Source organism: Dicentrarchus labrax, unplaced genomic scaffold, assembly GCF_905237075.1.
Source record: "Dicentrarchus labrax unplaced genomic scaffold, dlabrax2021, whole genome shotgun sequence".
Classification (NCBI taxonomy): domain Eukaryota; kingdom Metazoa; phylum Chordata; class Actinopteri; family Moronidae; genus Dicentrarchus; species Dicentrarchus labrax.
This window is the reverse complement of record NW_026136714.1, coordinates 3,015,778-3,042,036: the sequence shown is the minus strand read 5'-3', so window position 1 is coordinate 3,042,036 and position 26,259 is coordinate 3,015,778. Positions and strand designations below refer to the sequence as shown.

Below are 26,259 nucleotides of genomic sequence, written 5' to 3'. Positions count from 1 at the left end.
TTAATCAGGATACAACAAATGGTAACTGTTTTTCTTTAAAAATACACTGAGCAGAGGACACATGTTTTATGTTTATTTTTATTTAAAATCTGTTGTCTTAGAGAATACACTTGCATCAATTCTTCTTCTTATTATTTATTTTCTCTTGTTTTTATTCGCATATTTGGTTTTGATGTACTCCAAAAGTAACGGAAAGTAATCAAGATACATTACTTTCATATTATGATACTTTGACATTTTCTAACAGATAATTAGTAAATGTATCAGATTACATTTTAAAGTAACCCTTCCAACCCTGGGTATTAGTATTTTTACTCAAGTAAAGGATCTAAGTATTTCTTCTCTACTGGTAATAGATTACAGTGTAATATAACGGGACTTTGAGTTGCCAGGTTGGATGAATGTATTTAATTTTCCTGCACTATATTGTAGTAAGTAGTTAAATATTCTACACAGAAAGCAGACACTGTGGATTTTACATTATAAATATTAAACACACACACACACACACACACACACACACACCAGCCCTCGTGGGTTGCCATCCACAGAAAACGGGGGTTTCTGTCAACAGAACCTGGCAACCTCACAGCTCATACGGACCACAACTGTAAACAAGCGGAGCAGCTTCTCTCCGGCGTGCTAACAGCTAGGCTAACCAACTTTCTCTTCCCCACTAACGTACGTGTTGATGTTTATCTCTTAACAGCTAGAGAGGAGAGGGGGGGCTGTTGATTACAAACAAACCCCCCCAAAAAAACAACACTGACAAACAAAATGTGTGTTTTTCTTTTTTTATTTTAAAAAAAGCTGAGATTAGCATGACTGTGAGCTAGCCAGCTAACGGTGGCTAAGTGAGTCGAAACTTGTCTGTCAGCGAAAATGTGAACGAGGTGAAGTCACTTTGTGTTTTGGATTCAGATGAAAATGGTTCACAAGAGACGTGGCGAGCGCTGTGCTGAGTGTGTGTTATGTGAGTGTGTGTCTTTAGCCAGGTTGACTGATAACTGAGCTATAACAGACACATCCTTTTAAGGCTGCTTGCAGGAGCCCCCCCAACCAACCAACCCCTACCAACCCCCTATATCTTTTTACAGGAAGTTCAACACTAATAAAACTTCACACTCTTGTCTTTTCATTCCAGGTCAGTCCATTTGAAGTGCCCCTCCTCCTCCTCCTCCTCTTCCTCCTACCCACCTACCATAACCAGCCTTAATGACAATGACCTGACCAATGGACCACTGCAGGGTCTGCTCAATAAAACCAGAGGGTCACATTTGGAGGTAGATCATGAACGACAAACTAGTCTTCCTGGGCCTGCTGTACTTCGTCCAGGGCATCCCCTACGGGCTCCAGTCTTCCCTGCTCCCTGTCTACCTGCGTGGAGCTGGTCATTCCCTCACCCGCATCGGCTTCACCAAGATCCTCTACTTCCCCTGGGTCCTCAAGGTGCTCTGGGCCCCTTTCGTGGACCGGGTGGGCACCAAGCGGCGCTGGCTGGTGGGGACGGTGTCTGGGCTGGCTCTGACATGCCTCTCCAGTGCCGCCCTGGCCCCAGAAGCGCATATCTGGGGAGTAGCAGGAACCCTGTTGGCCATGAACTCCTTGGCATCTGTCCAGGACATTGCTGTAGACGGGGCCGCGGTGGGGTTGTTGAAAGGTCGTGGGGAGCTGGGGCTGGGCAACACAGCTCAGGTCGTGGGCTACAAAGCCGGATCGGTGTTTGCCGGAGGAGGGCTGCTGGCCGTGATAGACGTGGCTGGATGGAGCTGGATGTTTATGCTGCTGACGTTTGTGTACGCAGGCGTGGCCCTGTTTGTGTGGGGGGCCCCCGTGCTGGACGATGAGACTGTGAGGGGCCAGCAGGCAGATGGCGGCAGGAGGGGAGGGCAGGAAGCGGACGCTATGAGGCCGTGGAGGGTGTGGAGGAAGCTGCTGGCAGTGCCCGGCACACCTTGGACAATCCTGTACGTGCTGACATACAAACTAGGTGAGTCGGATTAGAAAGAAAGCACTTTTAATGCAAGGAATTATCTTTTTACCACAAATGAATCCCATTTTTGAGGTGCTCAACGTGCTCGAAAACTCATGAAATCTGGCACAAATGTCAGTATTTATGAACATTTAGGTGTCATATGGGTTTTGCCTGTGGGCGTGGAAGAGTGGCTCAATAGTGGCCCCTAAAGAGCGGCCCCCTGCAGCACGATTCACCGATATGTATGAGGTTTGGTAGGCACGTGTATGACGTCCAGACTTACAAAAAAGCCTCTTGGAGCCGTCAGCCAATTCATTTCTCTGTGATTTACAGGCATTGTAACTTTATCAAACTTCTACAAAATTAACTAGGTTGACTTTTTGTGTTTCGACATCAAACAGGAAGTTTCTTCATATGTTTGATAACTGTCCCACCCTGAACACATTTACAATCCAATATTCAGTGATTGCCACCTACAGGCAACAGGGAATTACATCTTTTATACTCTGATATACTCCTCCTAGCAGGTCGTCCAGATCCACCTTAAACTGGGTTAGTAAAGCCTTAAGACCTTGATGAAGCTTTATTATGAAGCATGTGCTTTTCGTGGAACGTAGCGTTTAACTAGTGGCCGTTCTCTAGCGGCACATAGTGGACACAGGAAGTGAGATTTAACCCCTTTGTGTTCTGTCCAAAACACATTACAATTCAGAGCCACGTTGACCACAGTTAACCTTTCCTTATGAAACTGTACTTTACCTTTATTTACTTTCAGGGCTGCTTCTAATGGTTATTATATTATTGGTTAATCTGTCAATTATTTTCTTGCTTTAATACCTTAATAAACGTACATTTGACAAATGTCCATTTAGTTGTTCCAAGATGACATCTTCAAATGTCTTGTTTTATCTGACCAACACAAAAACACAAAGATATTCGGTTTACAATTATATAAAACGCAGAAAGTCCTGATATTGGAGAGGCTGAAATGAGAGAATGGGAATTTTTGATTGATAAATGACTGAAACGATGAATACATTTTCCAAAATAGCATTTTCTTTTGAACTACTAATATTGATCCACTAATTTTAACTATAATTGAGTGTTCAAATGATCATGACGGACACCAGTAAAGGAAGAAAGAGATGAAAAACCACAGTAAAGAATAAATAGGAGCACTCCCTGCTCATCTACCTATAAATGGGAGACCAGTTTATCAACTTTTCAGACAAAAAAAGGAAAAAAAAACATATTTTATTAACAATGTAAGTTATATTTCTTAAAAAGGTCCCTTATGTCCCACTGTAAACCTTCGTTTAGTTGTTCCTGCCCTCATGTAGTACTGAGAACTCACCACTAGATGTCTCTGTCGGTGTGTCCATAAGAGACTGAACTCAGGAATGAGTGTACTGAAGAAGTTAGTGAAGTTATTGTTGTTTGACAGCTTACTGTGTCTCAGCAGGTCCTGTATGCACGCACACTGTAAACTACAAGCCCTGCTAAGATAAAGCAGTTGTTTTTAAATGTCACAGTTATATAAAAGTATAAACCTAAGGCACTTGAACGGGAATACACTGTTAGTTTGGATGCATATTGAGTTCACGCAGATAGTTTTGTGTGCAAGTTCCGTAAGAAACTAAAATTTTAAAGTAGTTTTGGATCAGTCGAGCTTGTGTGTGTGTGTGGGAGAGAGAGTTGATATGACCAGAGTTTGGTGTTTGGTAGCAGAAGGGGATTATGTAAGGATTAGAGTGTCTTTGTGTCTGTTGCGCTCAGAAACTGAAATGGAAGACGGCGCATCACGCTGATGTGTGTTTATACGTGTGTATGTGGGTGGTGGGAATATAATTGTCTCCTCAGATTTGCATAGTCTTTACTTTGTGTATGCGCTCGAATATCCATGCCTTTTGTTTTTATGGTGCGTGTGTGTGTGTGTGTGTGTGTGTTTTCGAGAGAGTGTTGCTCGGTAATCGGATGAACCCCAGCAGACGACACTACTAGACAAAATATGAGAGCTGGCTGGACCCCCTAATCTGTCTAGGGAGCAAACCCCCCCCCAACACTCTCTCCATCACCCTCACACACACACTATCGACTGATGCTCGTGATTACAACAAGAATTGCTGATTGAGCTCCGTAGACGCATCGACAGCCATGTCACTTGTTAGCATTTTCCTGTTGTAGTAAAAAGGATTGTGTAATATTTTAGATTAGGCCTGGATGTGCCAGCATAATTGCCTATGTGAGACACTATTGTTTTTGTTCAAGGGGTGTGTGGGTATGTTTGTGTGAGACCGGTGATCTGCCTGTCTGAACGCCCCCCCCCTCCAGTTTCACACACACACACTCGTATACAAGCACAGACCCTTCTCCCTCATCTATTCCCTAATGAACTCTGAGTTTGCGCCAACACAGTGGCCAATCGCGAGGAGCCTCGTGTCTGAACTGTGACCCTTGTGCCATCTGAGGCCACGGGCTTGATGGGAGAACTGTCTGGGTAGGCTCGCAGGGACGGGCGGAGGGCAGGAGGGGGGAGGGAAGTAGGCACTAGTGAGAGGAAATGTAAGGGCCAGGAAGAGGCAAACAAGGGGAGTTTCGAGTCGTAAATACGCTTTAAATGTTGCGTACAAACATTTAATATCCTGTGTCATACGCGAGGAACCAAGCCCTGTTCACTAAGCAATTATAGCTCAAAATGGTAGACTTACTACAATTCAGCAATTTGAGGAACATAATTAGTCCTAGTAGCTCGGAAATAGCTAGTCCTCAATTAACTGCACATACCCAGTGTTAGTGATGCTGCAGTGTGGCACATCTCAGAGCTGGCTCTCTGTAAAGGTAGGGAGTCAGCAGCCCTTGTATGTTTTGACAAGAGAAGGAAGTGATGGTGGGAGGAGGCGGACCCTGATGGTGGCTTTCTCTGGGAAGTGACCAGGTGGAGGGAGGAATGGATGGATGAACACAAAAAAAGAAAAGCTTTGTCCCAATACTCCCCTTTGACCTCTTCCTCTATAATACGGCTACAAGGGTTAATAGTGAAATACACTCAGTTGCTAGTTTAATGCGTACATCAAACCACTAAAAAGCCACTGACAAAAGTTTTCTCCTTGCGTTGTTTAATGATAATTTACATTCAGTTTACTGTTGCACTGTAGCCCCCTGATGTACATCATTTTATGAGCTTTTTGCAACATGTTTAAGGTGATTCTTAATGCACATCCTTCTCTTCCTTAAGTGTTCTGAAGGAGGGGAGACGGGAAAGATGGATGGATGAATGTATTTATTGGGGCACCGCTATATTAATGAATTAAATGCGATATTGACAAGAAACCCTGAAGAGTTTCGGAGACGTGGACGACAGGCAGAAGTGGAGGATAGTGGGCTGGGGAAGGTAATTGTAATGGAGAGATGAAGGGAGGTGGAAGAGTGGGAATGAGAGAAGAGAGAAACTTAAGGAGGTAGTGGGGGGGTATTTTCCAGAGGGAAAAAGAAGGACTGCGGGGAGCGAGGCTGAAGGAGGGGATGAATTAATGAACAACCACCACATGGTGCCCTGAGAGAGAGAAAAGGAGTGAAATGGCATTAGAAATAAACACATTTATACAAGCAGATACATATATGATAAGATCTTTTAAAATGTTTAACACATAAATCTCACACAATGAGCTAAAGCCAAACACAAAGCTGATTCTCTGTCTTAATGATAATAAAATCAGTGCATTGGTCAACGGATAATAATTGATAATCTTGAGCTATTTTGTTGGTGCACTTAAATAAATAGCTTATGTAAACTTTTAATAGCATTAGAAAAACACAAATATTTACAATTTAATTAATAAAAAAGAGTTGCGTGTGTTTGTACAACCTCCCTGCAAATGTCTGCAAAAGAATCCTTTAATTTTCGTGGTGTGCCAACTGTTTTGGATCACATATTGTGCCTTTAACTGGACTGAACATGCTGATAAGTTGAAATATCCTGAACAATATAACCTGAATTAATGTTAAAATTACACGATTTCTCAGAAAATACACAGAGAGAACAAACACAATGAACCCAGTAACCCATCAGGTGTTGATTGGGTAGAGAGATAGTGGTTGTCGTGTATTCTCCCATGTTAGTGAGCCTGTAGACATGGCTCTGTTTACTGTTTTGCCTGCAGGGAGCATTAGGAGCTTAAAGGTGTGTGTATGTGTATGTGTATGCTTTTATATATATATATGTGTGTGTGTGTGTGTGTGTGTGTGTGTGTGTGTGTGTGTGTGTGTGTGCAGTACTCAAACATGTAGTATGTATGAGCCTGTCTCTGTTTACCGCTCTCTCTGTAGGGAGTGATAATGTCGGAGGACTGAGTGTCCTCAGTGATCTCTCTTGCTCTGCCAGCTCTTTTGTCTGAGCTGCAGCAGGATTTGACCCCACTGTCCTCATCGACCTCTCACCCTCATCTCACCCATATCTTACTCTGATCCCTCTCTGTACTAGAACCCGACCCCGTTCTGCCACACGTTTGTTTAAAAACATATACATACATAAGTAAAAAAATAAGTTAAAGGAAGTTGAACTTCCAAATATGGTTTGTGAGCTGGTTGGATCACAGAAGACAAAATGTTAATTTATCTCAACATACCCAATTTTGGGTGAATGTGAGATTCAGAAATGGGACAAAAAAAGCTGTTATTAAACCTACTTTAAATTTATGTGTTGGTGCCCTACTCTGCCTCTGATTGGCTGGTAGGTTAGGTTAGGTTAAAACATGAAGTTATTAGATTATTCACGTTATAAAACATATGAAAGCTACATTTGATGTTCAGAAATATCTACATTTATGTATAATAATATAATAATAATATATTTTCAGCAGCTAGGCTAACACAATTAATAATTTATCCTCGTTATTATAAGGTCCAGTGTGTAACATTTAGGAGGCTCTATTGGCAGAAATGGAATATAATATTCCTACGTATGTCTTCATTAGTGTATAATCACCTGAATATAGGAATTATTGTGTTTTTGTTACCTTACAATGAGCCGTTTATATCTACAGCCGCTGGTCCATGTTGAACCGCCATGTTTGTACAGTAGCCTTGAAGAGACGAACAATTTACTGGCTCTAGATAGGTGGCCACCGTAGTTTCTCCTTTGTGCTTAGAAGGGGAGAGTGAAGCCACGGGCTCGATACCTCTACATCCTGCATACTAGACATTCACTTCACCTTTTGTTGGCATTCATTCATTGATTTGACCACATTATTTGTGCTGAAAGTCATATATTGTTGTAGCTCAAATGCATTTCATCAACTGAAATGTGCATCATACTTAACGACCCGATCTGGCGTCTTTTCCTCTGTACTTTGCTGAACATCAGTGGCGGCGGCTACTCGTTATTGAGTCTCCCCAGCTAGGCGAGCTGTGGACTCCAGATCCAAAAACAGAAATGTCTCAGCAGTAAATGTGCTTTTGCTAGTTTTTATAGTAAAGGTTGCTGCCTGGTGGACCAGGTTATCCTTATTTCTTTGATTAATAGCTGTAGTTGCTAAAGTTGCTACCTTTTAATAATTTTTTTTGTATATTTTTGTACCTGCTATGGTCTTTGGAGGTGGCGTGCTTTACGGCCTTCATTAAGACAGTGGGCGTGGTTTGTAGCTCTTCTCCAAATATATGAAATAACCAAAACAGGATTTGTTCTTGTAGGTAAGAAGCTGATCAATAGAATTGAGGTTTCAGGCCTTTAATATGCTTTGTTTCTCTGCATGTCTTGGACCCTGCTTTTACTTGCTTACAACTCCATGTTGACGAGGATAAATAAAAACAACCCCGCCTCCCTTCTGTCTGTCACTTTCTCTCTTAATGATAAGTTGTTTGGTCTTTCTTTGCTGTCTGTCTCTAATGTAAACATAAACACAGAGTTTTCTTTGAGCCTGCCATCCCTGCTCTGTTTCCTCTTCACTAACCTCCTAACAATGTCTCTGTTCATCTGCCTCCCCCCCCTCCTCTTCCTCTGTCTTTAGCTGTCTTCATCCCCCGGCTGCTCTCCTTTCTCTTCAGTCCTGTTTAACTCTCGTCTTTTTATTTTTATTTTCAAATAAATGCATTATGATTGTCATTTCCTGCTCTACCGTCCGTCTCATTTTTTTTGTTATCTACTTCTCTTTCCCCTTTTTACCTTCTCTTCATTTCTTTCTTGTTTTTCTCGTTATTACTGACTTTCTCTTAGTCCCCCACTTTTCTCTCTTTCTCCCCACTCTGTTCCCTCTCTCTCATCTTCTCTCCCCCTTCGCTCTCGTTCCACCCTTTTCTCCTTCCCCTTCACTCTGCTTGTTTAATCTTTGCGGATGTCTAATGAAATCCCTGCTGAAATGGACAATTGTTGCTTTGAGAATATTTATAGAAAGGAATAATCAGCCTGGTTGTGTTTGTCTGCACGCCCCCCCTCCCTTCCTCTTTAAAGAAATAATTAGTTGAAGGCAGGACTGTGAAAGCTCTGAGCTTTGAGCTAAACAACAGGCAGACAGGATCGGGAGCACAGAACCATGGGTAAACAACCCAGGCATCATGGGTACCGCTGCTGCCAATGTTTACTTTATTATGACTAATATGCTTACCGCGCAGTTGATGCAGCTCAAAACCGTTGAGCACAGAGGATGACAGAGATTAAAATGTGAATAATGCACAGAGAGGGTGTAAGTGTATCAGTGCGGCCCCCACTGGATGTGTGGAGTGGTAGTAATGTAATGTCATATATTATAAAGATCCACTTTTAGGTCTTGGGTTTGACCACCTCATGGGTTTATGGGCAGCATTTATGTAATATGTTGCTGTCATGTGAGAGAAAATTACATCCAATAAACATTGAGTTTATTGCCCAGCTTTAGTGCAAATACGTCTGCTGTGATGTGACAGATCTCTGCAGACTTGAAATAACGGTAGTTTGTCTCTTTTGCTTATATCAGGGGTCAGCAACCTCTGCTATCAGAGGAGCCATTTTTGGCCAAAAACAAGAAAAAAAAAGTCTGTCAGGAGCCGCAAAACAAATTTCAGCCTTATAATGCTAACTTCTCTCGTCCTGTAAGTCAGCAGTGTTGGCTAAATTCTCTATTTTTTAAGAGACATTTCTTTTTTTCATCCTTAGCTGGCCTAGCCACCGGACAAAGTAGCCACCGGTATCGAGGTTCAGCAAAATATATAAATATAACTGTAGAAAAGGTGCCAGGTTTTACTTATATAATAATAGTTTGATGTGTAATGGCTACACATTTTTACAATTATAGAATCACTTTAAGCCTACAATATATACATATATATGGAGAGAGACAGAAAGCTTTCCTGACCGAATTACACTGCCTCCCCATCCGTTCTATTGATTACTTTTAAATCCCTGCATTGGTTCGACCCCGCTTTACATCCAGAGCTCTTAACCCCTTACTCTGCTCTAAGACCCCTCAGATGGGAGAATCAAATGTTGTTGAAAGTCTCACTGTTTATTTGTATATTTTATAATGTCTACTCATGTGTTCATATTTTATTATATCTCTCTCTGTTTGATAGTTGTAATCTCTATTTTCTTTTCTTTTCTGTTCAATATCTGGTTTTATTTCTTTATGGTATGCTATCTTTGCATGTATTGTATTATATGGTATTGTATTTAATTAAACCTTGTAACGGTGGTTTTAAGGACTTATGTTTATTATTATTATTATTATTAGTATTGCTGTTGTAGTGTTATTATTACATCGGATATCAGACATCAATATAGGACAAAGGGTCGATTCATATTCATACAAACATCTGTACATACATACACATGTCCATATACACACATAGACATACACACATATATAGGTCGACACATGTACATACATATTGATACATAGCTGCGCATACCTTACACATACAGATACACGTATGCATGTACTCATACACACCCTCAAGTATTTGTACAATAAACTGCTCATTTTCACTCCAGCCGTCACACTTTTACTTCTATTTTACTTGATCTGAACGAAAAACACATTTGTCTGTCAGACAGGTAGATATGTTCAGGACTAACTATCGTATTGCTTAATTTAAATATGATCAAATTGAATGTAGTCATCCCCTCCTGTATCAGCTATGTGTAAATTGCCAACAGTGAAACGTGAGTGACAGAAGTGAGAGACGTGTTTCCTACACAGAGAATCCACATTTCCTACCCCACGTTTTTCCTGCCGGGTTGTCACACCACTGTTACAGCGGTGACACTCTCGTTCTGCTGCTGCACTCCCTATCACTGGGAGCTTCTTAGCTTTCTCTTATTATTATTATTTTTTTTTATTTCAGTCTGTTTCATCTGTCTTTTTTTTTTTCCCCCTCTTTCTCTATTTTTGTTTGTCTCCTGGCTGACTGAGTGAGTGAGTCGTCGGTTGTGTTGCGTCGTCTTTGACAGCAGTCTGGGAGCCAAGCTGTCACTCACGCAGCTCCTTGGTCCCACTGTCTTTCTGAAGTCAGTCTCCATTAATATAATAATGGCGTATAGTCGGCGCCACTGAATATTTTACTGTAATGTTCAGCAGAACATTACCCCCACACTCAACGCCACACAGAGAAAGTCTTACTGTGTGACAGAAACTTTTTATTTTGACTGAAAGGTCTTTGTGAGGTCTGTTTCATCTGTGGAAGTTTTTGTGTTTTTGTTGTGTTTTCCTTTTTGTGCTTTAGGAAAAGTGCTAGGCCCTCGTTTGATAAAGTGACTGAGGGTATTCTTTTTCTTGTCAGGCATCTATTATTGACACTTTCCAGGAATAGGCCTAGGTACGCTGCGTGTTGGTGTGCTGTATTTGATTCTGCAGTTGTCATCTCAGGAAAACCATGTTGTTCAGACTTGCAGGCTAAACAGTTTGGTACAACATCCTCATCCTATTTGACTGTGATTGGAATAGGCGTGTGTTTTCAGGAGGTGTCTCACATATTTACTGTATGTGGAAAAACAGCAATGCTTAGTCAGAGATGTACAGTACATAACGCACGGTGTATTGATTGTATATTTTACCCTTGCTTCCCTTTTTTCCCCTCTTCTTCTCCTTCTGTTTCTCATCATCCCTTTCTTCCTGATCTTCCCTCTCTGTCCACCTCTCTCTCCTCCGCAGGTGAGCAGGGCGCAGTGACCATGTTTCCTCTCTTCCTGTTGGATCATCACATGACCGCCAGAGAGCTCGGCTTCTGGAACGGCGTGATCGCCATGGGCTTCTCCATCTGCGGGTCGTTCCTCGGAGGCCTGCTGCTCGCCCAGTTCAGGTAGCCTTCATCATTTTGTTTATCTCTGGCTCCACCGTGATTGTTCTTGTATGGCAGAAGTGTTTTGTGACTCTGAAGGCATTTTGCAGGGTTGTTAACTGAATTGGCGTCTTTAAAAATGTCTAAAATGCCTGTGAAAGTGCACTTTTTATCACCAAATCCACATTCTTCCATGGAGTTCTTCAATATTCACTAACAACTAACAGTTATTTTAATTATGGATTCATCATTTTGTATATAAAAATGTTTAAAAGTAGGGGTGCACGATAATTATCCGGCCGATAACAGGAAATTATTATGTCATTCCGATAAGTCCGATATCATGACTATGCTATTTAGCCCCGATAATATATATAATTTTGGCAGCACGGCAGTGCCCCGCTCCCGCTATGAGACCTGAATGGCCTGCAGTGAATGCTGCGTTCAAGTGACGTTGGCATAATCAGAAAAACTCTTTCTGACTGGGAAAATTCAAGAATACCCCCTCATGTCGAAAAGAACTCGTTAACTCAGTCATAATTTTGGTAGTTGCTGACTTGAATTGATATCCACAGTATTTTTCCACATGTTACACAAACAATAGAAACATGAACTTAAAAAGGCCGAAAGAACGACGGAATTTCCGTCACACCGTGAATGCAGCACAGCGTGCTTACGTTTGAAAACAGACAACATGGCGTTGATTGTGTGTGACTTTTTCAAAGTTTCTGAAGAAGACAGGTCGCTTGTTATTTGTAACAAATGTTCCAAGCAAGTTCCACAAAAGTAGCACGAGCTTCAATACGTCAAACCTGATAAGTCACCTGAAACATAGCCATCGCTTCGACTGAGTCTCTCTCTCTCTCTCTCTCTCTCTCTCTCTTTATTTTTTTGAACTTCTGGAATGCACTTTTTCAGTTTGTAATCCCGATGCATGTATTTGCGTCAGTTCAAGGGGCCTTTATTTTTTTTTTTGAGAGGCTTGCCAATAGTTTTTCATTGGAAAAAATAAATGTCTCTATTTAAAGAGTCAACAGTGTTTTTGGGTTTGTTCATTGTATTAATGTCATGATCATTTATATATGTATGTGTGTGTGTGTGTGTGTGTGTGTGTGTGTGTGTGTGTTATCGGTTATCGGTATCGGCCTTTAGGAGCTGAAAGTTATCGGTTATCGGTATTGGTTTAAAAAAAAGTTATCGTGCATCCCTATTTAAAAGACATCTTTACGTATTTAGTTTACCGTAATGGAAGATGATGAAAACAAAGCAAATATTCACATTTGTTATTGGCAGTTTTTCTCCAAAAATAACTTCAATATTTGACTGATTATCAAAATTGTAGTGTCTGTCGATCGACTAATCAGTTAATAGACTATAGAACTGCAACAATTAGTCAGTTAATTTATTATTTGTCAGCTATTAAATTAATCCCCAACTACTTTGATGATTAATTAATGGTGTATTAGCGACATTTGAGGACGTCCGCTTGGGCGTTGAGAAAAGGTAATCAGCATTTTTGAGCAGTTCTTGATTAGAAACAAGCCGGTCTGAAGCAGTAGAAAAGTGTTGGCACTGTGCTACCAGCAGAGGAATATAATTTCAGTACCTCACAAACAGCTATAACACAACTTGACAACAACCAATATTTAAAAATTTAAGAATCAAGGGGAATAATTGAGCTGTCGAAGAAAAATCTGTAAAGCTGGTTGTGAGTTTCCAGCAGCGGGAAAGAAGTGAAGATTGATCAGGTACAGTCCACTGCACCACATGTAACATGTATCTGACTGCCTCACTCTCTGCTCTCATCCCACCAGATGTTACAGTACCATCATCATCATCTTCCTCCTCATCCTGCTCCTCTTCTTCTTCCTCCAAGCTCTTCGTGTACACTGACTCCTTCTTTCCTGCAGCTTTCTACCTCCTCCTTCACCTCTTCCTCTTCACTCTGTGCCCATTCTTCCAGTGTTTTTATTACTCTTCATAGCCGTGTGTGTGTGTGTGTGTGTGTGTGTGTGTGTGTGTTGCTGCCTGTCTGTCTGTCTGTCTTTGTGTGTACAGTAATTTAAGTAAACATAGCCTTGTTTGAGAGCTCAGGGACCCCCTGTGTCTGGTGTGTGGTGTGAGAACAGCGTGAGCAGCAAATCCATCACACACACTCATGCGCACAAACACACACACACACACACCCCCCTCAGGGTTTGATCGCAGAGACAACGTGCAACTATAGTTGAATTTCATTCTCAGATTTACAGACAGATACTGAAATGTTCGACTTTCTGATTAATATATCAAAATGGCTGAATTGCAGTATATTAGATTGGATTTATTATGGTTATTAGATGATAAATCCATGATTGGACCATGTTGAAACTCCGGTGTTATCCCTTAAAGGTCCAGTGTGTCACAGTTAGGAGGATCTATTGGCAGAAATGGAATATAATATTCATAGGTATGTTTTCATTTAGTGTATAATCACCTGAGTATAAGAATCGTTGTGTTTTTATTACCTTAGAATGAGCAGGTTTTATCTACAGAGGGAGCAGGGTCGTCTTCTACTCTGCCATGTTGAACCAGCATGTTTCTACAGTAGCCCAGAACGGACAAACCAAACACTGGCTCTAGATAGGGCCTTTGCGTTTTTCGCATGATTCACAGCGACCTTAGTTTCTCCCACAGACTTGGATGAGGCAAAGAGTTTCAGTTGATGCCACTAAATCCTATAACAGTGATGATAATGCATTTATAAACATTTGTACAGTGAAATCCGGTTTTGGATACACAGTGTCTGTAATTGTATGTAACCTTTATGTGTTTTACCCTTCAGCACATTGACACTGTGCCATTTGTGCCTGACCATCGTTGCATAAGGTTATATGTCTGCTTATACAAGGATCACATCATAGCACAGCCGCGCCTATGGCCAGTGTGACGTAATGTGAACTATAAATAACAACAGTGCCTTTATGGAGGATAGTATGTTACATATACTTTCCACAGCTCATAGTACTGTAACAAAACATTGATCCACATCTAGAAAATGTTTAGCTTTTTAGCCATTGATTAGTATTATTAGGGATACAGTGAAGCTGAACTTGTGCCTTTTGCTTCTGTGTTGGTGTCTGTTTGTGTTGTTGTGTGCGTGCCCATTTGTTGACATGTATCAGTTGCTCCGTCTCACGTCTCATGTCTTTTTGTGCTTGTGTTGTGTTTTCAGCTGGCTCCCAGGTTTTCTCCTCTTGTAAAGTGACACTAGCAAACACACAGCAAGCCTCCAAAGGCGACATTTTTGTTGAGGGGAAAGCGCTTTCAAAAGATGTCATTGTCATACTCTGGCTTTTGATCTCTCACTCTTTCTCTTCCATCTCACTTGTAAAGGACTCGGTAACTTGTAAAGGCAGTAAAATGTTCACACACTGACAAAGACACAAAACACTCATCTAAATGACATCTACTAGTCTTTACTGGTTTCGGTTTCTGGCGGTATCATAAGTTTACCAGTCAACTATTCGAACCCACTGTTGATGCAGTAATCTGCAGTAAGAACAGGTATATGACACCTGCTTGTTTGACCTGTAATTGAAGCGCCTCTGTTAGGCCAGTGTGTGGGATATGACAGCTAATGAATCAGAGTGGTAATTTAATAAGTTCCCCAACCTTCGTTAGAATCCATTGCAATAGATTTCTGGCATGTTGATTGATTATTCCACCCATTTTTAATTTTCTTTTAAAATATTTAATATGAGTTGATTATATAGAGACAGACAGTACCTTATATATCTAATGAGTCAACAAACAGTTAGAACGATGGGTGCAAACAAGCGATTCATCTAGTTTATTATGTGGCGTTTTGAGATAATTGGTTACGGCCAATTCCTGCGCTCACAGGGCAGATAAACAAGAAATGTCTGCAGACACAAATGAAGCCAGCCTCGTCAGTGTGGGTAACCATTGGCTAATAACCAATGACAGTATGTAATTAGTGGACAGAGCTTCCGGGTCTGTGAAGTCAAGCTATCGTTTCAGTGGCTTATGAGGAAATAACCCGACTTCTCATTTGATTTATTAGCTCAGGAAACACTTTCCCAGTGAGTTTACAGTCTCCGTACAGAATGATGTGCATTTTGTAGATTATAGTCCAATTTAGAGTAAAATAGTGAGTCTGAGTTCCTGCTACGGACAAGTCGAAATTGTGCAGCCAATGAGAGCAGATCAACTCTCAGTACATCACCAACGCTGACTGCTAAAAAGCAACATGGCGACAATCATAATGCCGAACTTGAGGCTTCAAAATGGTACCCCACAAACCAATGAGTCCTTGCTGCAGCGGCCATGGGTTTGAATCCAACCAGTGGCTGTTTGCTGCCCCTCTCTTTACCCCCTTTCCTGTATATCTTCAGCTGTCCTATCTAATAAAGGGAAAAAGCCCCCCAAAAATATTGAAAAAAATGAAAGGATATTTAATATAAAATCATTACTGGCTAGTGTTAAATATATATTATGTTATGTAATGTTCTTTGTCAATGTTCTTTGTTTTGATATCGGCATTATATGTCATCATCAGCCTTTTAAAAGCCGTATTGGTCGACCACTAGCGCAAAGTAAAAGATTTAACAACGAGATAATGTGTTCAAAATGGATATTGTTTTTGGTTGCAACCAGTGTCAGATCAACACTTCCTTACCTCCTCCTGTACTCACACACACGTAGACACAGAGAAAGTGCTGTCCACTAGGCTGTGGTCCCACCTCTAAAAGCTCAGTTGGAAGGTTTATCCTCCCCAACATCAGAAACGGCTGAGTGGTCGGTGAATGACCCCCTTTACAACCGCCACTGGCAACCTGAGAACACGGCTATTCTTATCTGGGCCCGGCCGGCGTGAGGTGGCAGCCAGGCAGGTTCTCTTTCTCACACACACACACACACACACACACACACACACACACACACACACACATACTCACACGCTCACACACTCACAGCATCTCTTGAGAGTGCGTGATATGAAAGGATGTCATTGAGACGGGAGGTAAAGGAGCAGCAGAGAGAAGAATGTCTTTAGCATGTGAATGATGCAGGATTGGTTTTCTAGTAGAGAGGTAAGGAAAGGCTGGGTGAGGAGGGGAGAGATGGTGAGTGGAGAAGATACAGAGGAGGGAGGAGGGAGGGAAATAAAAAGGTGAAATAAAAGAGAATTCAGCTGATTTAAGAGCTGTATTACTGGATATTTGCAGGATGTGCGAAATGTTTTATCTCTTCAGAATGAATGAGTCAAAGAAACCAAAGGTCTTCTGCTTTCCTTTCAAAATAGTCGTCTGTAATACTCACACACAGGTGAGTTTATTTTATCATAGTATTTGAGAGGCATTAGGTTTTTTTCCCTCTATAGTTGCTAGAGCAAAGAAACACATTCAAATCGGTGTCTTCACAGCTTAGAGGTCTAAGACACTGACCGTATTATCAACAATTATATGGTTAGACAAGTTGTCAATCGCCAAATATTTGATGGTTCCAGCTCCTCCAGGGTGAGAATTTGCTGCTTTTCCTCGTCATAACTAGATTATAAACTGAATATATTCAGATTTTGGACTGTTGGTCGGACGAAACATAAACTCACAAGTTATTCTCTGACATTGAGGACTTTCTACTGGCTTTAGTTGCCAAAACTGGGTGGAAACTATTAGAGGGAGAAAAAAACGTGCATTGCAGAACCAACATAAAGTTTTTAGGGCGACATTCAGAAGTTGTGCTCACTGTTGTGCCATATAACGTTGCTTGGGACTATGTATCCACTTTGTTTAGTGGCTGTTGTCGCCACTGTTCAAGCAGCTACTTTGCATTTAGAAACCCCCAGACGATCAGTAGGCGATGAGATCCCTGATCATGTGGTATCGCAAGACTAGGGAAGACATTTGAAGACTTCACATTTGGTTGTAGGAAATAGTGTTGAGTATTTTTCAATGGTTTCTGATGTTTTATGATCAAAAAATCAATAGAGATAATAATATGTCCAATGATTACAAAGATAGTAATTAGTTTCAGTCCTAGGCCATATAATCATAATGTACCTTTAGGTCAATATTCAGAAGTAATCTATACTTACTTTTACACACACACACACACACACACACACACACACACACACACACACACACACACACACACACACACACACGTATATACAACTTGGACCCACATTGTAACATAATGATGCTTAAAAAGCGTTGGAATAATTCAGCAGTGAATCAGGAAGTAAACATCCAAACAGAACGGGGTCAACCAGGGCTGACAGACTGGGTTTCATCAGGTGTACTCTTACTGGACAGAACGAGCGCTCAGGGTTCGTCTCATGAAGCAGGAGAATGAAATGAGCTCGGAAACTTCACCAAGAAGAACATTTAAACTTTGAATCTCAATCACAGACTGAAACTGTTCATGGCTTTACTCAGTGAGAGTGCTTATCAACCTAAATCAGATATCCTGCTTTGTGTGACAGGCCTCTTCTTCCTCACAGCCTTTTTTACACATAAATTATTACATGCAAAAAAAAAAACCATAAACAAACACACAGACAGTCCTTTGAGTGGCAGGCATCCTCTGAGTGATTGGCATTGTTAATCCCTGATGTCACACAACAGTGTGAGAGTGTGTGTGTGTGTGTGTTAACAGTGATTAATTATCTTCTTCATGCTGGGGATCTCCTTAGGTTATTGATTACGTCACGAAGCAAACCCACAGGGGGATGATTTTCTTGCACTAACAGGGAATCAATTAGCGTCTGGGGACTTGTTTACTTAGGCACGTGCACGCATGTTACTGTGTATGCGCATGCATGTGTGTAATTGTCTGTGACATGAAACGAAACACAGAATGTCTCCAGATTAAATGTTACTAGCCTTGAGCCACTGTCACCACATATCACACTGCTCATACACAACGCTCGTACCTAAAAGTTGGCGGACGTTTGTCTGATACTCGGCTCTTTGTTTGTTTCTCTCCTCAGCATCGGGGCTCTGATGCGACGCGTGTTCGTACTGCGAACCGTCAGCATGGTCTTCCAGAGCTCTCTACTCACTGTACTGGAACCATCACCGCTCATGAAAGGTGAGACAGACAAATACAGTCACACCAGTTTAACTGGGACCCAGTTTCAGCACATATTACCAGTTAACAATATCTCTATGTAGTGAACTCATGAAAGAAGTAAAGAATGACCCTGTTGGTCTTTTATTCTTCTTCATGAATAGTCTACAAGCCCACCACATGTTGTTATTTGAATTCTGTAGATTTAAATATTTAAACTCTCCAGATCTTTATCCCATACACACAGCATCCTCCTTTGACCCGCTAGTTTCTCAAATAAACACACAAAGCATGCATGTTATTAGCATGAAGGTACATATATATATACATGGGTTATACATGGGGGAAATGTGTAATGTGAATGTAGAATGGTCAAGTTAGGTGAAAAACTATTTATTCAACTGGTTGAATATGCTCCTTGATCGGTCATAAACACTATAGAAATATGTAATTTGGTGAATAAAGAAAGTCTAAAATGTAACAGTGTTGTAAACCAAACACTTCAGAACTGAATTACATGTGGATATTTGTGACATACACATACAGTAAGGTGTGTGTTCTGATGGAATATACCAGCTGATTTCTGTCAGCTTGGCTTGCAGCTGTGTCATTTGATATTAACGTTAGGTAACAGGATTTACAATAGACATTCACCTTCACAGTGAAAGTTTCCTGAGGCCTGTAGTTGTAGCATAGTGACCTGGAGCCTGTTGATCCAACTAAAACTGGTCGGCACTTCATCAGTTGCCTGCAGCAGCGCTTTCCAAACCCCCAATGAGGTCACAGTGTTCGCAGATAAGTACAAAATTAAAAACAGAACATATTTCTACCACTTAAAATGATGTTCTTTCTTTCTTTCAGGTTTTTTTTCTTCTGAGAAGTTTTACCTCCTCAGGCCTCTAAAATTAATCAAATCCTCACAGTACTTAGATATTTTCAACATGTGATGAGAAGAGAAGTAGGCATTGCTTCATCTTAAAGGTCCAGTGTGTAACATTTTGGAGGATTTTGAATTTATTTCTCACATTTACAGACGGATACTGAGATGTTAGACTTTCTGATAAATATATAAAATTTGCTGCATTGCACTATATTTGATTGGATTTATTATGGTTGTTAGATGTAATAAAGGTCCAGTGTGTAACATTTAGGAAGATCTATTGGCAGATCTTTTTTCGTTTCCTTAGAATGAGCCGTTTTTAGCCACCGCTACTGCAGGTCGCCATCTGTGGAGGCCACCATGTTGAACTGCCCAGAAGGGACAAACCAAACACTGGCCCACTAGATTTTTCTGCTACTAGTTTTTTTGTGTGGTTCGTGGCCACCATAGTGTTTCTCTCGCGGTTGGAAAGGGAGGGTGAAACTAGTAATATGAAATCTACAACTACACTGCTAGAGGCCACTAAATCATACACTCTAGACTTTATAAAAGCAGTGGTTTTCTTTAAAGTCAATAAGTTTGTGCAAAGTGTTGGACGACCACGTCGGAAGCGCCACAATTCAAAACACAGTTGGGAGCCGCTGGCCTACAGTACAAGCTCTTGAGCCAGGCGTTCAATATTTATACAGAATAAGATCGGATGATACGGAGGATACTGACAGACAGGTGCACTCCCTCTCTCTCTCTCTCTCTCTCCAGAGAGCCATTCAGTTATTAATGTCTGAATGACACATCTGATCCTGTTACACAGCACTGGGATTCAGATTTGCCCCATTCATCTCCGTCGGAGTTGTCTGTTCCCCTATCAGGCCTCTCAGACTGAAAGTTGAGGTCTCCACCCCCTCCCACCCCTTTCCTTTAAACCCAGAACAAAGATTTCAGAAAAACTCAACCAAAAAAAAAAAAAGACGGGAAAAACATTCAGTTTCAGATTTTTCAATATTACATGATAACCCTCCGCTTCCCTCTCTTCCAGTGTGATCAGTCGGTGTATCTGTGTGACTCCAAAAGTCTTGTGTCGCTGACTGAAGAATCTTATTCAGGAAAAACTCTGGCGGCTTGAGTGAATAATTCAGTGTTAGCGGGAGCAGAGACAGATAGGCTCTGTGGTTCCTCTGTGTTTCCCCACTAACACCGCTCTGCCACTTCCCCTCAGAGGATACACTACATGTGTTTTGGGGACGAGGCGGGGGGGAGGGGAGGAGGGAGACACTTCAGCAGCTTACCGTTTTCTCGCTGCTTTGTCTCCCTACTTTGACTTCTACACGGAGCAGTGTAGTGAGAAGTGAAGCAGAGCAGAAAACTGTGTACAAATTCTCCTTTTCAGAACGACTTAAAGCTGCACTCAGACGTGTTTTAGCTGTTGTTGCTTGATTTCGTGGTGTGCTCGCTCCCTCAGGTATGGCCGTTCTGAGCATGAGTGTTCAACACTTCCTGGGCGGTCTCATCACCACGCTCACCTTCACTACCATGATGCATTGCACTCAGAGGGCCGAGGAAAGCATTCAGGTAAAACAGACTTTACTCATAGACCCAGGCTGCTGTTATTTAATAATTTGACTCTCTTGTCACCATGTTTTTAGTGTTAATTGTCTCATTCTTTGGTGTTAGGTCATCTCCTGTGGCTTAACAGACAACACAATCCCTCTTTTCTCCCCCCGCCCTCCTTCCTCTCCTCTGTCTTGGTTTAATAGTGCTATTATATAATATTAGGTCATCTCCTTTGGTTGTCAAAGGGGGGCCGGAGAGGGAAATCCTCAGCGTACATTACCACACCTATGTTCACCTATACCTGTCAGTTCTCACCAGCTGTTTCCATCTGGAGAATGTCAGACCCTCTCTCTCTCTCTCTCTCTCTCTCTCTCTCTCTCTCCTCTCTCTCTTCTTTGCTTCTTTTCCTTTTGTCCCCCCTCTTTCCAGTTTTTTTCCGTGCTTGCCGACATTGTCCCACCTACCGGCTCACTCTATTTCTTTGTCATTCTGTAGTCCTTTAAACGCTCTCTTTTTCCAATCCTGACTTTTTTCCTCTCCTCTCTCGTTGTCTCCTCTTTGACATAACTCCTTTTGTCCCCGTCGTAACTGGGCCATCGCTGCCTGGAGGTGATCGCTGTTCACACAGCCATTCAGACATCACTCAGTCAATCTCTGAAGGTTACAAATTATCATTTAAATTGCTGTCACTCTTAAAGTGGAGAAGAAAGGGGGAAACAAATCAAAAGCTGTAGCACAGATATCAGGATGTGGTTACTGATAAAATAAATGACAAGAGAATCAATCACAACATGTGATGATGAGAACCACGGTTAATTTGAGAGGTTCTCATGACACATATACCGTTTGCTTTTTAGTGTGTCAGTGTGTGTGTGTGTGTGTGTGTGTGTGTGTGTGTGTGTGTGTGTGTGTGTGTGTGTGTGTGTGTGTGTATGAGCACACAGGAGGGGAGAGCATTAGCTCGCCTGTGCTCGTTGTGTGTATATGTGTGCGTTACTGAAGGTAGTGCTATCCAGTGACAGAAAGCTGATAGTGTGAGTGCTTGTTAACGATCCCCAGGAGAACGAAACCCAATCTGTTAAACAAGTTGCTCAGAATAAAGGCACTCCACTTAGCTGTGGTCACACAGGCTCTCAGAGCTCTCTACCTCAGCGTACAGACCGCGGTCACAGCTCGGGTAGTCTAAACTCACCACCAGCTCCTCAACTCTCGTCCAATTCTTATTGTTTTACTTTCAGTCTTTGTTTTTCCAGTGAGAAATGTCCCGTATGGATTGTGAAAAGATTTCAGAATTACCTGTCGTCTTGTCTCCGTAGAATTAAAAAAATGTCAAGCGCAGTCCAAATTTATGTGATGGGAGGATTAAGAGCTGCAACTTCAGATGAGAAAATGTCCAAGGCAGTGTCTTCAGATACCTTGTTCCATCTGACCAACAGTGCAAAACTAAAAGATATTCATTTAATAATGATATAAAACAGAGACGAGCAGCAAACCCTCACAGAGCGTTTCTGTCAGTTTTGCTTAACTATTTGGTGATTATGAAAATAGCTGCCGATTTATTTTCAGTCAAACTGCAAATCAATTATTCGACTAATCGTAACTGCAAAACGAATGGTGTGTAATTTCTGGACACAGAGTAGTGAAAGATCACCGTGCTCACTCCTGCAGTGTCAAGCTGAAGGTTAACTGTTTCACACGGTTTTAAACTGTTGCTGAATCTTTACTTGTTTGTAATGCAATGCAATCTTTCAGAATGACTTATTTGCCAGTGCAGGCTTCTTACAAGTTCAATGTGTATTTCTTTGACGAGAGGATTAAAGGTATTAGTTTTAATGAAGAAAAGAGTCCTGAGCCTAATGAATTAAGTTGTGTAGTCAGTGATATAGGTGTCACCAGAGTCCTTCTGTTGTGTACCTGGCTCACCTGATGCTGTGTTCTCGGGCAGAGGGAGGAGGCTTTGGGAAGATTAGGTAATCTCCGTCCCTCTCTTTCTCTCTTTCTTCTCTCTCTCTCTCTCTCTCTCTCTCTCTCTCTCTCTCTCTCTCTCTCTCTCGCCCAGTCTTGAGAAAGCCTTAAGGCTGGGATCAGATACTCTTCTTCGTTTGGCCTCCATCCATCGTCTCAGGCCATGATCTCACGCTTTCTCTTTCAGTCTTTCTTTCTTTTTTTTATTTTTCTCTTCTATCATTTGTTTTTGCACTTTGCAGCTTTTTCCTGAAAGTCACACAGTTTTGTGTTGTTGTTTGCTGTTGCTAATTATTCTTTATTACAGTCTGAAAAACATCGACTAATAAATTGTGCTACAGGACTACTTTCCCATCTACTACTCCCTCCTTTTCCTTACAATGTGCCTTTATTTTCCAAACCCTCTCCTTCCCCTTTGTCCCTTTTCTCCACTCACTTCCCTCTCCTCCACTTTCTCATCATTCCTTCCTCTCTTTTCCCCTCTTCCTCTCTCTTTCAGGCGACACATTACAGTTTCCTGGCGACTCTGGAGGTGCTGGGAAAGCTGACGTTCAGCGCCCTGGCCGGAGGCGTGGTGGATTGGTTTGGTTTCCAAGTTGCCTTCCTCTTCTTCCTCACCCTCTCCGCCGGGACGGCCCTGCACGTGTGGACAGCTACCTTCACTGGTGTTTTCAGGGAACACCAGCTCAAAGAACAGCCCAAGTGAGATCAGGATCAAGGTGAAAGGTCCTGATGTGGGGCGCTTGCAGGTGCTTAAAATGTATTGAAATCACTTGAGTTTGTCTACCAGTATTCAGGCACCTCAAAAGACCTTGAATCGTGTTAAATATAGCACTCATGACTTCAGCAAATCATGTCAATATAGAAGATTTTGAATAAGTTGAATTTCTTGTTCTGCCATGTTTTAAGGAGAAATCAGCCATGCGATTAAGTACTCTTTTACAGAGTGTGTTTTTTGTCATTTCACTGGCAAAACTGGCCTTAAGTTTTATTTATTTTGCATTTGAAATGTCTGGAAAAGTCTTAATACCTACAGTAGCGTGAACGTTTGCAGATAGTGTGTAGGTTTGGATGAGTTTATTGAGTTTTCTGCACCCAGTCAGTGCTATGAATGGATGTGTGCTGGGCAATGGCGCACCATTATACTGTACTGAGAGTACTTTGGGAAATATAATCGAAGCTGTTTTTACTCATCTGAGCCATTCTAATGTTTTAATAAGCCAGCAATAAGAGCTGTAGCCAAAAGCAATATTGCTACTTTGTGATGCTTGTTCTATCATATTGTACTGTATATGAATATGTTAGTCATTCTCCTGAGTTGTATGGTTTACAGTTATAAAGGAATGAATCTCTACTCCCTCGTATCAGCACTGTATGGTACGGTACACAGGAGGGGAATGTACAGTAGCTGCACCAAGTAGAGTACACAATCATTCACTATGTTACCTAATAGGGATGTAACGATACACTCGGCTCACCATTCAGTTCACTATACTTTCACATTTAAGAATCCTTTTTTATTTCTGAGGTTGTAATATTTTCTTTTCTAAAACTGAAAATATAACCCTGTCCACTACAATAGCCAAAACGTTCCATTTTAAATAGGATGTTGCATTCTCAATGTCAAGGACTGTATTCAGAACAACCTACTTCATGCTACAGACAAACTTCGTACTGCTTTTTATAGTAGTATGCAGTATGAAACTGTAAAATCAATTTATTTTGCAGTAGATTCTGGTTTTGGAAAGCAGAAGTAAACAATAGCACAGCTAATAGCAAACCACCGCTGCTGTGTCGCATCCCATTATTGAAAAGAAGGAGATATTATAATTGTGGATTTTCGTGATTTTCCCCAAGATGGACTGAGAGATCTGATGATTGGAAGCAACCAGATTACTTCAGTGCAAATGTAATGTGTGTTTTGTAGCTCGTTTACTGGTCAGAATAACAGCGGTAAGAAAATGAACAATTACATACATTTTCTTACAACTGCCAACATTCAAAATCTACACAGCTAATGTCTCGCCTCAGATGTTCTCTGGCGAGGCGAGTTAGACTGATCGTTGCATACTGGAGATTTTAGTTTGGACATCTGGGTATTTTTGGCATACTGCAGATTTAGCTCTTACACACTGCGTACTACGTATACTGCGTACTACAGGCTACATTATGGCCAAAGATATACTAGCAGTAGTACACTGCTAGTATATCAGGCGGTTTCGAATACAGCCTAACCTTTGACCTGATGCCGCCGTGTCTTTATACCTTCATGCAGTGTGAAGGTTAAACAAGCAAAGTCAAACGTAGATAGCGCCCTCTCCTGTTTAAAAAGATTATCACGATCCATTTTTCACCTCACAGATTTGAATCCTCACCTTTGTGTCGCAATTTAACCGTTTATCGTTACATCCCTGTTACCTAAGCTCCAACAGTTAGCCAGCAGTTAGTCGGTTTGTAGTTACTGCACCTGTTTTTATTTTAGAAAGGGAATAAAAATGCAGTTCCCCCGCCCCGAGTGAAATTCCTTTTGGAACTGAATAGATCAACCCTGACAGCTTTCTTCTTGTAGGAAACCTCAGCCTTATAAACTGCATGGTGCCATCTTGTCTCAATTATTCAATCGAAGAAGCAGACTTATTGATCAACTCTGGAAATATCTCTGTTCTTTATAAAAACTTGAATGACCAATCCCGCTGGCATTGGCTGCTAACATTGTTTCTCTTTTCATGTTTGAGAAAATGTCAATAATATGTATTATAGAATATAACTCTCCAATGTACTGTACCCTATATTCAGTCATTTTATCCAGGCTTAAAATATGAATGACACAGCAGCGTAGAATGTTTTTTTTTTTTTTTTCCATAAGGCTCTGTAGGAGATTTTATTCATAGAAATTAAGTCTTTAATGTTGATAATTGTTTTGGCAGGAGACCAGCAGATGAGACAGGGATGGACTGGTTTACATAAAGGCAGCAAACGTAAAACACCTGCTTTCACCCACATAATAAATAAAGCCACATCATCACCGGTCCATCCATGTACCCGGGTCCTCTGTCATGAGATTTGCACAAAAAATAAAGCTGCTGAGTTAATCTTAAGAGTCTGGTGTTTTCGTTGCGTGACCTTTGGTATTTACCTCCTGTCACCAGATTTGACAACTTTTCTACCCCCAGGGGAGGGGTCCTGTGTGGCCTTTGAGGACGCTCCTACCTTTTGAAAATCCACCGTGGCTTAAAGCTCCTCCAAACACAACAGCGGCTCTCTGCAGTTAACTGGCTGAGGGCTACGAGAGTGAATAGGGCCTGTGTCACAGGATCCACAACCCATACAGCTCTAATGACACAACAAATGCTGTGAAGGAGGATTAAGCCAGCTTACACGGCCCCTCAATACACCTCCACTTTACACTTTCTCACCCGGCCTCATTATCTGGGCGTACTGTTTGTGTTGAGGGATAGAGAGGGAGGGTTTGAGGAGAGAGGCTTATGTTTTATCCTCCCGCCATTCTCCGCCGAGCGAGCGTCGAGAGCGATCGGTTTAGTTTGGTGTCTTGTTTTTTTTT

At 41.5% G+C, this 26,259-nt stretch overlaps 1 protein-coding gene across 2 annotated transcripts; it reads left to right on the top strand.

The window, feature by feature from the left end:
- The first annotated feature begins 574 nt into the window (after positions 1 to 574).
- Positions 575 to 25,795, top strand: mfsd3 (major facilitator superfamily domain containing 3). Of its 2 annotated transcripts, XM_051423003.1 has the most exons (7): positions 575 to 681; positions 1,145 to 1,990; positions 11,095 to 11,242; positions 18,222 to 18,322; positions 20,641 to 20,750; positions 23,197 to 23,446; positions 25,625 to 25,795. In XM_051423003.1, exons 2-6 carry the CDS (start codon positions 1,291 to 1,293, stop codon positions 23,401 to 23,403), a joined length of 1,266 nt encoding a protein of 421 aa, XP_051278963.1. In that variant the 5' UTR covers positions 575 to 681; positions 1,145 to 1,290; the 3' UTR covers positions 23,404 to 23,446; positions 25,625 to 25,795. The 2 variants fall into 2 exon arrangements, with proteins under 2 accessions (XP_051278963.1, XP_051278962.1); XM_051423002.1 differs by having other exon boundaries at positions 23,197 to 25,795.
- The last annotated feature ends 464 nt before the right edge of the window (positions 25,796 to 26,259 follow it).